General features: G+C 42.2%; 2 protein-coding genes across 2 annotated transcripts; one reads left to right on the top strand and one right to left on the bottom strand.

The window, feature by feature from the left end:
• The first annotated feature begins 8629 nt into the window (after positions 1-8629).
• Positions 8630-12578, top strand: LOC129858245 (early growth response protein 2b-like). The gene has a single exon (XM_055927335.1). The coding sequence runs from the start codon at positions 8826-8828 to the stop codon at positions 9549-9551; it is 726 nt and encodes a 241-aa protein (XP_055783310.1). The 5' UTR covers positions 8630-8825; the 3' UTR covers positions 9552-12578.
• A 477-nt stretch (positions 12579-13055) lies between these two features.
• LOC129858242 (2-aminoethanethiol dioxygenase-like) lies at positions 13056-14629 on the bottom strand. Its single transcript, XM_055927322.1, has one exon. The coding sequence runs from the start codon at positions 14336-14338 to the stop codon at positions 13586-13588; it is 753 nt and encodes a 250-aa protein (XP_055783297.1). The 5' UTR covers positions 14339-14629; the 3' UTR covers positions 13056-13585.
• Between the last annotated feature and the right edge of the window lie 838 nt (positions 14630-15467).

Below are 15467 nucleotides of genomic sequence, written 5' to 3'. Positions count from 1 at the left end.
ATTTTTTGGAGTGGTGAACGTTTCACCACCTGGCAGTTCGTAGGGAAATCTGGGTTTGGTGGATGCCAGGAGAACGCTACCTGCGTAAATTCATATTGCCAACTGTATGGTGTGCATACAGAAATGGTTTGTCGAGATCGGTGTGGAAGAACTTGAGTGGCCTGCACAGAGCCCTCACCTCAACCCCATCGAACACCTTTGGGATGAATTGGAATGCTGACTGCGAGCCAGGCCTAATCACCCAACATCAGTTTCCGACCTCACCAATGTTCTTGTGGCTGAATGGAAGCAAGTCCCCGCAGCAATGATCCAACATCTAGTGGAACGCCTTCCCAGAAGGGTGGATGCTGGTATGACAGCAAAAGGGGGAACAACTCCATATTAATGCCCATGATTTTGGAATGAGATGTTATACGAACAGGTGTCCGCATACTTTTGGTCATGTAGTGTATATTTGAAATGTTCATGAGAAATGTACATTTTGTTGATCTGTTTATGTGACTATGTTCTGGGTGGATCTTCGGCTAGACTTGCGTTAAAAAAGATTTGTTAGGGACATCGATCTGCAAGCTTGATGTTCTTTTTATTTTTGATAGTCCAAGATTCTCCACTAAGGAAAAGTATGTGAGTGATTTGATCATTATTCTTGCTTAATTTTACATCCATAAAATTATTTTTAAAATAAAAAAATAATCCTATTCAGGTAGATTTAAATAATTACTTTGCCACATACTATGCGCTATAAGAATAAGAAGGTAATGAAATCAGTACTCTTAACCTTTTCACATTTATTTGAATATAAAAACCCTGTATGCGTTTCTGTTTTTGTTTTGATGTTTACATTATCTATTCATCAGTTATGTCACCCCACAGACTTGAAGCTGACCAAATAGCTCAGAACATAATTTCTGTTATCTCAGTGGCCACTAAGCTACTTGACTGACTGGTGGGGGGAATCTGTGTAAAACTATCATGCCATTTTGACACTCAACTCATTATCACATTCTTTTTTTGCCCTTATAAACCAGGTTTCATTACAGGCCTGATGGAAACGGGTGAATGACATCCACACATTAATACATACCATACGTAATACCATAAAATACTAAATGGATTGTGTCATATTTAGGAGCAGAATAATACGAAATGCTCTGAGACCAGATTGCAGCCCAACAGCCAGCTATTTCATTTGTAGCCAAATTAAACTGCATGGTTTCCATAATCGCAGTGGGAGGACCACACACCATATCATAGTGTGAGTACAAGTTTTACTTTAATATGCTGGTTACTAAATCGATATTTGTGCACTGCCATTTCTCACATAATTAATTTAATTGACACAAAAAGATCTTTTTGTGTCGATTAAATTGATAAATATTCTGGCTCTTAGCCATAATCTCATCATGTAGACTAGCCTACACGCACTATCTGTTAGCTGTTGGGTAGAGCGCATGTGCCAAGACCATTTGGAATTCACTATCTAACCCAACAGTTTTTGTGACAAAACTATTGGTAGAGTTGAAAAATGTGATTAAAGATTAAATCTGTTATAGGCAAGTGCACTGGACTGGTGAAGTGTACTGGTGAATACAAGAGCCTAGTCTCTGTGCTTAATTCATGTGATAAACCTCAGCAAGAAAATAACCCGTCCTTCTGTGCTTGCTCAATAATTTGCTTTCAACTGAGTTTTTTTCTTGTTTGTTATGTCTGACTGTTGAAATACAACATGATTATGAATAATAGAGAAAATAGATTGGATATTCCAAATTAAAGAACAAGGGACAAGATGTATTGGTACAATGTTTGATAGAATTGTTTTCAATAATTAATTGTTCTAGTATTTGATCATGTTTCCCAACAATAAGTTAAAGTAACTAGCTGTGAGTCAATTCAGTTCTGCCCTACACATCTATCAACAGATTATTTTTTTTACTTGCCAAGTGAAACCTCTCCCTGTAATCTTTGTCTCATATTTTATGACATAATACCAACCATCAACCTTGCAGAGCAGTCATCCATCTCCTGGGGGGCATCCACCCACTCATCCTAGTAGGGGGGGGGGGGGGGGGGGGGGGTATTCCCTCATTTGCTTCTCTCTCACACACACACACACGCAATTGTCCTATCCCGGTGTGATTATTCAGCAATTAAGCACTTTCTTAAATAATCTGAGCCTGTGTTTATAAACGGTGGCAGATAAGGGCAACTCATCTCAGTCCTCAATGGTCACACAGTCCACTGATTTACTCGCTTTTAGTACAATAATAAACACATCATCTAGGTAATCAAAAGGGGGAAAACTAATAAAAGCACATTGCATGCATCTTCTGTTTTTCCTATCCAAAATCATATGGGCAGCTGGTGGAGGATATGAAGAGAATGAGGGTATATCATGAACACATGAACACATACCCCAATTATAATGTAGCTCATCCAAGATGGAGGAATCTAAAACTGTGTTGTTTGGTTATGAATCCTGCATAGATGGTTGCTGGGTCTCTGAGATGAGCCTCTCCTGGAGTTTCATCGTCATGAGAGCAGCTGTCCCCCAGGCCACGCCCCAGGCATGGGGTTTGAGTGACCCAAACACCTCCGGTTCCTCCGAATCAAAGAGACCTTTTCTTTTACAATCTGCTGGGTCTAACAAATCCACTTCATTATCATAACAATTTTAACTGCGAGGGTGGAAGCAAAGTGAAGTGGGAACAATCCTATTGTTTCTTTTTCCATCAGTCAGAAGAGTAAGAATCTAGTCGGTAACTTTGGTTGATCAGACGTTAGGGGACTGCCACAGCAGAAGCATCTCTCTCTCCATCTATCTGAGGCCCTGCTATCACTGTCTCGGGGGCTATTACAGGTAAGCAATTGAGGGGCTGTTTCAGCTGTTTTTTGTTTTTTTTGTCTCCTGTTTTCTTGAACATGCAGAAATCTTAGGGAGACATAGATGAAATGTAGTCCTGGACTAAAATGCTATGGAGATTCTCAATCTGTGTCCAGGAAACTGGACCATAGTAACAGTATCGTTGTTTTAGGCTTGTATTTTTTTTTAGAATAGATAACTTTTAAAATACACATGTAATCAACACCTTTACAATATATACTCTATATGTAAACTGTTAGGTATGAAATTAAGGTAGTATCATTAGGATCTATTACAAATACAACTTACTCTTGACGAAGCACATTATGTCACTGTACACATACTACTTATCACAAGTGCCACTATGTATTGGTAGGCTGCATGGTAATAGACTATCATTTGGATGTTGTAGTTTATTGATGCTCAAAATACTTGACAAACAATCGGGCCTCAATTTCACAATAGAGGGTTCTGAAAGTAAATGTAAATGTCAGTGATGTACAATAACAATACTGTACTATAAAATATTCAAGTCATGGGTGATTCAAACACATCAAGACATACATTCCTCCCATTTGCAATACATGCATTTATGAATGGATATTCTCTGGTCTGTTTTTAATATATAAGAAAGCTTACTGCAAACCTCAAACATATCTTCAAATCAAATTTGTCACACATGTAATACCTATTTTACAAAAACACAACACAATAACAAAGCAAAGCCTCCTATATCAGCCTAGTGTTATAAAACAAAGATTCATAATAACAAAAACCACACATGACATTTGATTAATCGTCATGCAGGGGTCTCCAGACCCCTTCGGAGACACAGGCATAGGCAACACAAAACGCCCCCCTCTAAATCCCACTCAATGTGTCGGGGTGTGGGCGTTGGGTGCAGGGAGGGCACCATTCCCCACAGAGGCACGCTGTGCAGCCTAACGGCCGGACACTGGACCTGGAAAAACTCCCATCTGCCTGAGGGAAGAGGCATTCACCCAATACACTAACATTTTTGTAACTGTGGGCGTTAAAAAGGGAACTTTTGGATTCCTTTCCCCCACTGCAAGGGGAAAGGGGAGTTAGGTGGGGAAGACAGTTCCTAAACTATTCACTAGTCATTGGGATGTCTTATTTAAGTAGGTCTATCATTTTTAGGTGGACAAGGGTTCAAGTGTTATAGGCAATATGAAAAAGTCTATGGACAATTGTTTTTGTGTTTCCTACATAGTCATATGTGGTATAACAAATTACATACACTTGCCTATTGTGGCATATGTTGAAGGTTTCACAAATAGGAATACACCTAGAGAGTATGATGTCATTAGGAACATGTCAGACACATTTTGTATAAGAAAGACTAAAGATCATCACCATTATAAGGAGACTGTGTCCCCTGTGACAGAATAGCAAATCAAATCAAATTTTATTGATCACATTCACATTTAGCAGATGCTATTGCGGGTGTAGCGAAATTCTTGTGTTCCTAGCTCCAACAGTGCAGTAGTTTCTAACAATTCAAAACAATACACACAAATCTAAAAGTAAAAGAATGGAATTAAGAAATAAATATTAGATCGAGCAATGTCGGAGTGGCATTGACTAAAATACCGTAGAATAGAATACAGTATTTACATATGAGATGAGTAAAGCAGTATGTAAACATTATTTAAACATTAAAGTGGCCAGTGATTCCAAGTCTATGTATATAGGGCAGCAGCCTCTAAGGTGCAGGGTTGCGTAACCAGGTGGAAACCGGCTAGTGATGGCTATCTGATTGTCTTGAGATAGAATCTGTTTTTCAGTCTCTCGGGCCCAGCTTGATGCACCTGTACTGACCTTGCCTTCTGGATGATATCGGGGTGAACAGGCCGTGGCTCGGGTGGTTGATGTCCTTGATGGTATTTTTGGCCTTCCTGTGACATCTGGTACTGTAGGTGTCCTGGAGGGCAGGTATTTTGCCCCCGGTAATGCGTTGGGTAGACCTCACCACCCTCTGGAGAGCTCTGCGGTTGTGGGCGGTGCAGTTGCAGTAACAGGTGGTGATACAGCCTGACAGGATGTTCTCAATTGTGCATCTGTAAAAGTTTGAGGGTTTTGGGGACCAAGGCAAATTTCTTCAGCCTCCTGAGGTTGAAGAGACGCTGTTGAGCCTTCTTTTTTTTTCTTTTTTTTTTTTTTACCTTTATTTAACTAGGCAAGTCAGTTAAGAACAAATTCTTATTTTCAATGACGGCCTAGGAACAGTGGGTTAACTGCCTGTTCAGGGGCAGAACGACAGATTTGTACCTTGTCAGCTCGGGGATTTGAACTTGCAACCTTCCGGTTACTAGTCCAACGCTCTAACCACTAGGCTACGCTGCCGCCCCAAATGGGCCACCACACTGTCTGTGTGGGTGGCCCATTTCAGATCGTCAGTGATGTGTACTGAGGAACTTGAAGCTTTCCACTTTCTCCACTTCAGTCCCGTCAATGTCGATAGGGGCATGCTCCTTTGTTTTGTTGACGTTGAGTGAGAGGATATTTTCCTGGCACCACTCTCCCAGGGTCCTCAACTCCTCCCTGTAGGCTGTCTCGTCATTGTTGGTAATCAGGCCTACTACTGTTGTGTCGTCTGCAAACTTGATAATTGAGTTGGAGGAGTGCGTGGCCACGTAGTCATGGGTGAACAGGGAGTACAGGAGGGGGCTGAGCACGCACTCTTGTGGGGCCCCTGTGTTGAGGTTTAGCGAAGTGGAGGTGTTGTTTCCTACCTTCACCACCTGGGGGCAGCCCGTCAGGAAGTCCAGGACCCAGTTGCACAGGGTGGGGTTGAGACCCAGGGCCCCGAGTTTAATGATGAGCTTGGAGGGTACTATGTTGTTGAATGCTGAGCTATAGTGAATGAACAGCATTCTTACATAGGTATTCCTCTTGTCCAGATGGGATAGGGCAGTGTGCAGTGTGATGGAGATTGCATCGTCTGTGGATCTATTTGGGGCAATTAAGCAAATTGAAGTGGGTCTAGGATGTCAGGTAAAGTAGTGCTGATATGATCCTTAACTAGACTCTCAAAGCACTTCATGATGACAGAAGTGAGTGCTATGGGGCGATAGTCATTTAGTTCAGTTACCTTTGCTTTCTTGGGTACAGGAACGGTGGACATCTTGAAGCAAGAGGGGACAGCAGACTGGGATAGGGAGAGATTGAATATGTCTGTAAACACTCCAGCCAGCTGGTCTGCACATGCTCTGAGGACGTGGCTATGGATGTCGTCTGGGCCAGCAGCCTTGCGAGGGTTAACACGTTTCAATGTCTTACTCACGCCGGCTACGAACGAGAGCCCACAGTCCTAGGTAGCGGGCTGCGTCGGTGGCACTGTGTTATCCTCAAAGTGGGCGAAGAAGGTGTTTAGCTTGTCAGGGAGCAAGACATCGGTGTCTGCGACATGGTTGGTTTTCCCTTTGTAGTCCGTGATTGTCTATAGACCCTGCCACATATGTCTTGTGTCTGAGCCGTTGAGTTGTGACTCCACTTTCTCTGTACTGATGTTTTTCCTGTTTGATTGCCTTACGGAGGCAATAACTACACTGTTTGTATTCGGCCATATTCCCAGTCACCTTGCCATGGTTAAAATCGGTGGTTCGTGCTTTAAGTTTTGCGAGGATGCTGCCATTTATCCACGGTTTCTGGTTTGGGTAGGTTTTGATAGTCACAGTGGATACAACATCTCCTACACACTTCCTGATGAACTCAGTCACCGTATCCGTGTATACGTCAATGTTATTCTCAGAGGCTACCTGGAACATATCCCAGTCCGCGTGATCAAAACAATCTTGAAGTATGGATTCTGATTGGTCAGACCAGCGTTGAATAGACTTTAGCACGGGTCCTTCCTGTTTAGGTTTCTGCCTATAGGAAGGAGAAGAAAAATGGAGTCATGATCAGATTTGCCGAAGGGAGGGCGGGGGAGGGCTTTGTAGGCATTTCGAAAAGTTGAGTAGCCGTGGTCCAATGTTTTTCCAGCACAAGTACTACAGTCAATATGTTGGTAGATCTTTGGTAGCGTTTTCCTCAAATTTTCTTAGTTAAAATCCCCAGTTACAATAAATGCGGCTTCAGGATTATCTCTACTTGTGTAAGGAGAAGTCTCATTATCTGTGTGTCATAGTGGACGTGCAGGCATTGAGACAGTGTTTAAAGGGCCTCCCTTGCTTTATTACTAACTGCCACAGCCCTTGGATCAACAACCTTGTCACATGCACAGTATGCCTACAGGCATCAGCCATATGTCATTTACACTGAATGAGGGCAGCTTGATGAGAAGAGAGGAAGGGGTCCCAAGATGATACCTTCAATAGTGTGGGATGTAGAGTAGGTGCAGCTATGTCATTCATACTTTCAGTCCATACAGGTTGGCAACCCATAACTCAAGAACGATTAATAGTCTATCTAATGACCATCCTGTTCACTGGGTACAAATGTTCTAACTTTATGGGGTGATATGAAGCATATGCCTTATAAAGCATTCTAAAGTATATACCTTCATACATTTTTTGTTTATCCTACACTGATTTTTCCGCCATAAATGTTTTAGGTAGCTATAGAACTTTGACCAATTCAAGTTTCAATTGTTGCACATGAAATCGCTCTTCTCATATGCCTATGTGTGTGCTTCTTCCTTCCCACGACTCGATATTTCATGTATGCAATTTACCGGATGTATTTGATATCAATAGAAAGTGGGTGTCATCTATTACACCAGTTGAATCCATTTTTGGTGAAGTGTTACCAGAGTTCCTGTAAGCTTTTGTCAGCATGCCGATTATTATATAGACAATAAAATGGGAAATAAACTTTACATGGTAATATTTACTCAACTGAACCAGGATAACAAACACCATGCAAAAAGAAAAGTAATTTGTCACGCATTTTTTTTATTAATTGACAAGTGTTCTTTGATGTCGTAATCAAGCTTGAGGCCTAATCCTAGCCCGGCTTTTTCCCCGTTTTAATCACCAAGTCCTTGTATGGCCAGTGACGTTAAGGGACATTAAGAGACTCCCTTCAAATTCACACTACAATATTGAATCCCCATAATACAACGATATTATATTTGTCATGCGTAGGCGACACTATAGGCTATGGCAGAGAATACATCACTGGATTTGAAGGTTATATATTGAGTGCGTAAAGGCACGTAAACGCTTGAAGCCATACTCTTGATCAAATAAATTACAGCTAAAACTATGGATAAAGGTTGGGTACCAATCTGTGTTTTTTTTACACGACATTCACGAGGGAATCTACTCAAAGGAAGAGGATATATCCGTATCACTGCCAGAAACGGAACTGGGTTAAAAGTTGAGTCATTGTAGAAACAGCACAGCCAATTAGATAAAGCTTATTTAGAAAATATTAATTTCTATTTCGCTGCTATAGCCAATAGAAGGGAAGCCAGGTGTTCTCATCAACCTTCCTGAAGTGTCAGTATTCAAATGCATTATTAGTAATTTGAGATGATCGTAAATTGAGGAGAATAATCCAAATTATTGGTCAATATTAATTCAATAGATTCATTGTCTGCTATAGTAAGCCAATGTATTTTTTAGAAAGCACTATGTGACATGAAACCTAATTCGTACCCATTACAAAACCACAAATTGGTGCTCAACCGCACGCAAAACCCATGCATAAAATGAAAAACCTGTGCGTAAAAGTCATAATAAACGTTTTTTTGGCCACATATCTAACAGTACTTTTTCTTTGCTCCGCAGGTGATCGTTCGAGTGAAGGGACAATTTCGAGTTGTCTTTCCAGAGCAACTTTACGCAGCCCCCGCGCACTCAGCTTGTTCCATACAAGGACACCGGAATCCCAGGGGCTTCATTAAGTAGTTAGTGATTTAACGACAGCAGCTTCCTCCCCGGTGTCTGCCTCGCCTGAACCACAGAACCTTTACGCATGAACCGTGAGCTGCACCATGGCGCAGAGTCAACACGATATAAACCACATGTATGCTCCATCATCTTACTCTTGTAGCAGGGAGATGTACCAGGACCAATCAACCTACCTGTCAACCTCGACCTGCCCCATGTCCTACCCACAGCCGTCCCACTCCTACACGTCACCAAAGTCGACAGTGGACAGTGCGCTCTTAACCATCATGCCTGACTACAGCGGGTTCTACCAGCCAAATTGCCAACGAGACATCCAGGCTTTTCCTGACAGGAAAGGGTTACCATATTCACTGGACTCGCTGAGGCTTCCACCACCTCTGACACCTCTGAACACAATAAGGAATTTTACACTTGTGGGACCTGCGACAGAGGGCCCTTGTCAACCAAATCCCTACAACACTCCAAATTTACCCCTGAGGCCAATACCGAGGCCGAGAAAGTATCCAAACCGCTCGAGCAAAACGCCTGTACATGAGCGACCATACCCTTGCCCGGCAGAGAGCTGCGACAGGAGGTTCTCTCGTTCGGACGAGCTGAGCAGACACATCAGAATCCACACAGGGCACAAACCCTTCCCATGTCGGGTCTGCATGCGCAGTTTCAGTCGCAGCGACCACCTCACTACGCACATCCGCACACACACTGGAGAAAAACCATTTTCTTGTGACCACTGTGGAAGAAAGTTCGCCAGGAGTGATGAAAGAAGGAGACACACGAAAATCCACTTAAGACAGAAAGAGAAAAAGTAATCATAATCACCCCGGCAGAATTGGTTTGAACATTTAGCCACAATGTTTCCATGCAGTCCAAAAATAATTTTATAACATCCAAATCACATTCACACTGAATTTAGCAGACATAGTTAACTAGGACGACTACTGAATGTGGATATAAGGTGCTGAATGAATAACATCATAAATGGACAGGGCTATCACATGTATATTATTGAAGTTAGGCATAGACCCAGTTAGTCATAACTGTAAATGTGCACAAACACTAGTGCTCAAGATATAAAGTGTTTCAATAGAGCAGGTTAGAAAACAGTCACAGACATGCTGAATAGCAGGCAAGGAGTAAAATTAAACGCCGATACTAAAGGGTATCAGCCGGCAAGTAGCTTCTCTTTTGCCAGTGTTTAAAGAACAACTGAAAAAAAGATGATACCACAATAGATGGGTGTAACAGGTGTGTGATGGGTGTAACAGTATAACTTTAGTACGTCCCCTCGCCCCGACCTCGGGCGCGAACCAGGGACCCTCTGCACACATCAACAACTGACACCCACGAATCGTCGTTACCCATCGCTCCACAAAAGCCGCGGCCCTTGCAGAGCAAGGGGCAACACTACTTCTAGGTTTCAGAGCAAGTGACGTAACTGATTGAAATGCTAGTAGCGCGTACCCGCTAACTAGCTAGCCATTTCACATCTGTTACATGGGCATCCCTGCATTTTAGCTGGAAAGGAGTGCAATGAGCAATATCACAGAGCCTAGAGGTCTGTTCTGTTCTGCTGAATATCATCCCAGTTCTGAGAGTGGGGGCTTGACTCCCATGTGTGCAAAAACTGGAAGCTTTGTACAGTGTCTGTCAAGAGAGACAATTAACTGAATTAATTAACCTGCTGTTTGATAACTTTTTTAAATCTCCTGTTACTTGTTGGATAAAGATGACAGAGTAACAAACAATTGATGCCACTTAGCCTCTCAGCTGTAAAATCATTACAGAAGGAAACAAAGTAGAACAATGTTGATACTTTCATTGTATGTGTTTCTTACACACTGAGTATTGATATTTAACTGACTTGATGCTTCTTACAATAATGTGTTGTAGAATATGTATTTTTGTCTTATTTTGGTTCTTTGAAAGTAGGCTATAGGCTATTGAATATAAACTCAGCAAAAAACAACAACATCCTTTCACTGTCAAATGCGTTTATTTTCAGCAAACTTAACATGTGTAAATATTTGTATGAATATAAACAAGATTCAAAAACTGAGACATAAACTGAACAAGTTCCACAGACATGTGACTAACAGAAATGGAAAAATGTGTCCCTGAACAAAGGGGGGGTCACAAAGGGGGGGTCACAAAGGGGGGATAACAGTCAGTATCTGGTGTGGCCACCAGCTGCATTAAGTACTGCAGGGCATCTCCTCATGGACTGCACCAGATTTGCCAGTTCTTGCTGTGAGATGTTACCCCGCTCCTCCACCAAGGCGCCTGCAAGTTCCCGGACATTTCTGGGGGGCCCTAGCACTCACCCTTCGATCCAACAGGTCCAAGACGTGCTCAATGAGATTGAGATCCGGGCTCTTCGCTGGCCATGGCAGAACACTGACATTCCTGTCTTGCAGGAAATCACGCACAGAATGAGCAGTATGGCTGGTGGCATTGTCATGCTGGAGGGTCATGTCAGGATGAGCCTGCAGGAAGGGTACCACATGAGGGAGGAGGATGTCATTGCAGCGTTGAGATAGCTCGTTGTCATTGCAGGCAGTCCGATGATGCTGTGACACACTGCCCCAGACCATGACGGACGCTCCACCTCCAAATCGATCCCGCTCCAGACTACGCTCATTCCTTCAACGATAAACGCGAATCTGACCATCACCCCTGGTGAGACAAAACCGCGACTCGTCAAATAGCACTTTTTGCCAGTCCTGTCTGGTCCAGCGACGGTGGGTTTGTTCCCATAGGTGACGTTGTTGCCGGTGATGTCTGGTGAGGACCTGCCTTACAACAGGCCTACAAGCCCTTAGTCCAGCCTCTCTCAGCCTATTGCGGACAGTCTGAGCACTGATGGAGGGATTGTGCGTTCCTGGTGTAACTCGGGCAGTTGTTGTTGCCATCCTGTACCTGTCCCGCAGGTGTGATGTTCGGATGTACCAATCCAGTGCAGGTGTTGTTACACGTGGTCTGCCACTGCGAGGACGATCAGCTGTCCGTCCTGTCTCCCTGTAGCGCTATCTTAGGCGTCTCACAGTACGGACATTGCAATTTATTGCCCTGGCCACATCTGCAGTCCTCATGCCTCCTTGCAGCATGCCTAAGGCACGTTAACACGGATGAGCAGGGATCCTGGGCATCTTTCTATTGGTGTTTTTCCGAACCAGTAGAAAGGTCTTTTTAGTGTCCTAAGTTTTCATAAATGTGACCTTAATGGCCTACCGTATGTAAGCTGTTAGTGTCTTAATGACCATTCCACAGGTGCATGTTCATTAATTGTTTATGGTTCATTGAACAAGCATGGGAAACAGTGTTAAACCCTTTACATGAAGATCTGTGAAGTTATTTCGATTTTAAGAATTATCTTTGAAAGACAGGGTCCTGAAATAGGGACGTTTCTTTTTTTGTTTAGGTCAAGGGAGTTTAGGTCAAGGGAGCCCTATGCTGTATACAGTATTCTACTAGTCACATTGTCCTTCTCAGGTAATACTCAGTATGTCCACAAGAGGCCCCTAAGCCGCAAGCAATGAACTCAATAGCGCTCTGCCAAATATGAGCTAAATTCCAAATTGATGAAGCAAGCAAAGTTATTATGGAGATTAAGTTTAATTTGTGAAGCTCGATTAACTAAGCAATGTTTAAGATAATTATTCAGTAACCCATGACCCATGGGACTATCTCAAAGAATGTAGTTTGATCCAATCAAAACATACCTATAGTAAATGATGACTTTTGTCATTTGTAAAGTCTGATTCTATCAGGCTGTAATACACAATTGGTATATACCACCTGAAAGTAATGCCTTCAAAATCATGTAAATGTTCCATACAAGCCAGAATGTTTAATAAAATTACATTTAAACTTACTCCACCGCTTGTCTGTTAGGTTTGTCTTTCAGTTGCTTAACCAATCTTTTTAGAGAGCCAGTTGGTATATGGTTCGGTTTGGCATAGAGGTAAAGTTAGGCAATGAAAATGGTATATTATGAATCAGGGGAGGATGGAGGACATTGCACACTATATTTTTGTTGTTGCTGAAGGCTTGAAATCTAAATATAAATAAATACAAATCTCACAAAGGTGTGGAAATTCTCCATCCTCCCGATTCAGAATATAATTTTCATTATCATGGCATGCTTGGTTCAACAGCTATTGACTAAATAAAATGGAAAATCCAATATAAACTATTTTTATCTCAGTGCCTGGAACTGAACAATATACTTTCCAGCTCTTTAACAAGTTGGGTAAACATTGGATATTTTGTCTCAAATTTAGAGCAGCCGAATCATAAACCGCACAGACAACTGGTAGAGTAATTTTAAATTTTATTTGATTCAACATTCTGGCTTGTAAGGAACACTTACACAATTCTTCAGGCATTAGTTTCAGGCTGTATATACCAATTAATTGTGTATTACAGCCAACCCCATTTAGTGAATTCTTGAATCCCTCACGATTTTCTTCTTAGAAATGTTATGTTTTATGTATAGTTTCAGTTAATTTCAAGACATGATAAGCTTGGTGTCATTTCAAATACATTAGAGATGATGTACAAAGATCACAATTTGTCAACTGAGAAACTACTTTCATTACAGGCTAAATGCATAGTGACTGGCCAACCCCCAAACTGAAGAGACGATTGTGAGCATTTGTCCAACTTTAGTATAAGTGCTTTTAGTTCACACAACATGTTCTCCCATTACACACCACAGTGACAGTGATATCCATTCCATAATAATCCATCATTGTAGGAATTATGACCATCATACATTTATACCATGTTGTGACACAGCCCTGAGAATCAATGGTTCACATCAATTCAACGTTCATAGTGCGCTTCAGATGTTGACTTCAGGGCCGGGGTAAGGTTCACCACCACACCAAAAATCAGAAGGTTGCGGTACTTCCATGAGCCAAACTTCTTTTTGCCCCTGAGCCTCAGCCTTTTTGTCCTCCGAGTCAGACTCCAGAACTTTGTAATAATGACAGTCTCTACCGTCATTTGGATCATATGGTGGTGCCAGAATATCAAGGAAAGCAGTGGGTCCATCGACTGCGTCGATTTGATGAAGGTTGTCTCGGTCAGGGGTCAAAATACACGGGCCACTCTCTTCTGTAAACTCCCCGACCGACCGGAGTATTGACATCCTCAGCGCATCTCTCTGGAAAGGTAGCAGGGGAGGCTTGAATTGCGTGTCACTGGCCACGTTAGTTGATTTGTCCAACCTGTCAAAACAGGTGATCCTGACCTTGCCATACATAACTTTTAACATGCCGTACATTCCCGGGTGGTCGTGCAAGGGGATGGAAGCACCGCTCTTCAGCAGAAACACCCCCATGCTGAATTGGTCTGTCTCGCATATGTGCATGTATGTGACCGGGGGGTTGTGTGGCAGTGGTGTAGACGCGCAGTCAACTTTCCTTGGAGCAATCTTCAGATCCGCAGCTCTGATTTCGGTCATGAGGGTTTGGAGTTTACCTTGATTATCCAAAAACGCTTTATCACCTACTAAAGATGGGTTTCTAAAAGTTACAAGCGCCTGTCTACCAATTTTCTGAACGAGGGAGGTCATGTTGTCGCGAGGCATCATAAAGCCCGTGAAGTACTGTCCTGTAATTCCACACTAGTCTCGCGCTTGCTAGCTAGCGTTTAGCAGGCTGGGCTCCAAGCACAGCTGCCGTTGATCCTGCCTGTCCCTCTCTCGGTGAGAATGATTGATTACACCCGGTGAAATATATATTCCAACTTCACAAAAAAATAGAAAGTCGAATACAATTTTAAGTGAGGGATACTCTGTATGACAGAACAGCAAATTTCTCTCCAACTCCCCATTTACGGATATCTTTCACACACGTCCGCAAAGGATAACGCTTCAGTTCGTGCCGCGGGGCATTGTGGGAAATGTGGTTTAATAATGTACTATTGGTATTTATCTTCACCCAAACACATCGTTATTAGATAAAAAATATAATGCATATGAAATGTGAATGATATTTGTTATGATACTATGTTCAAATACAAGTCTTACATTTCATATCATTGTGAGAGATGATAAACGTATTTACTTATGTACTACAATAACCAAAATACCATTCCTCACCTCCTTAAAGGGGAACAGCAGTGAGGTTGTTGACCTTTTCATACTTGAGTCTACTGATTCTGGACAATACAGAGCGCAGCAGTGTAGTATGAGTAGCCTACCAATATAAGACTAAACTCGTTTATTATTCTATCAATTGAAAAAGCAGAGCAGCATTAGGTTTGAAATAATGGCAGGACTTTGAAAGAATGGTAGAATTTTCTCTGAAACATAAGAGGGTCTGTCAATCTCACCGAGCAGCAAGCCCAATGCACATTTTAATTTGAGTAATTTAGCAGACACTGTTATCCAGAGCAACAAGAGTTAAGTGCCTTGCTCATGGGCACAACTACAGATTTTTCACTGAGTCAGCTCAATGATTGGAACCAGCAACCTTTTGGTTACGCTCTAAACGCACTTAACCACTAGGCTACCTGCCATCTCAATGTATGTTACGGCAGCCTAATTTCCTTTAACAATTTGGCCACCAAAAAATAATTAATGAATCATGTGTGACCTGTCATATGGAAGCTATTTAGCATGTTATCTAAAAAGAGTGACAGATGGTTCCACATTTGGTAATCATTCCTCATCAGGTTGTTTTTCTGTTCTTTTTTCCCCACAATTCTCCATCATCACA

Source organism: Salvelinus fontinalis, chromosome 1 (assembly GCF_029448725.1).
Source record: "Salvelinus fontinalis isolate EN_2023a chromosome 1, ASM2944872v1, whole genome shotgun sequence".
NCBI classification, from domain to species: domain Eukaryota; kingdom Metazoa; phylum Chordata; class Actinopteri; order Salmoniformes; family Salmonidae; genus Salvelinus; species Salvelinus fontinalis.
Note: the sequence above shows the minus strand (reverse complement) of the source record. Positions and strands in the feature narration are given on the sequence as shown.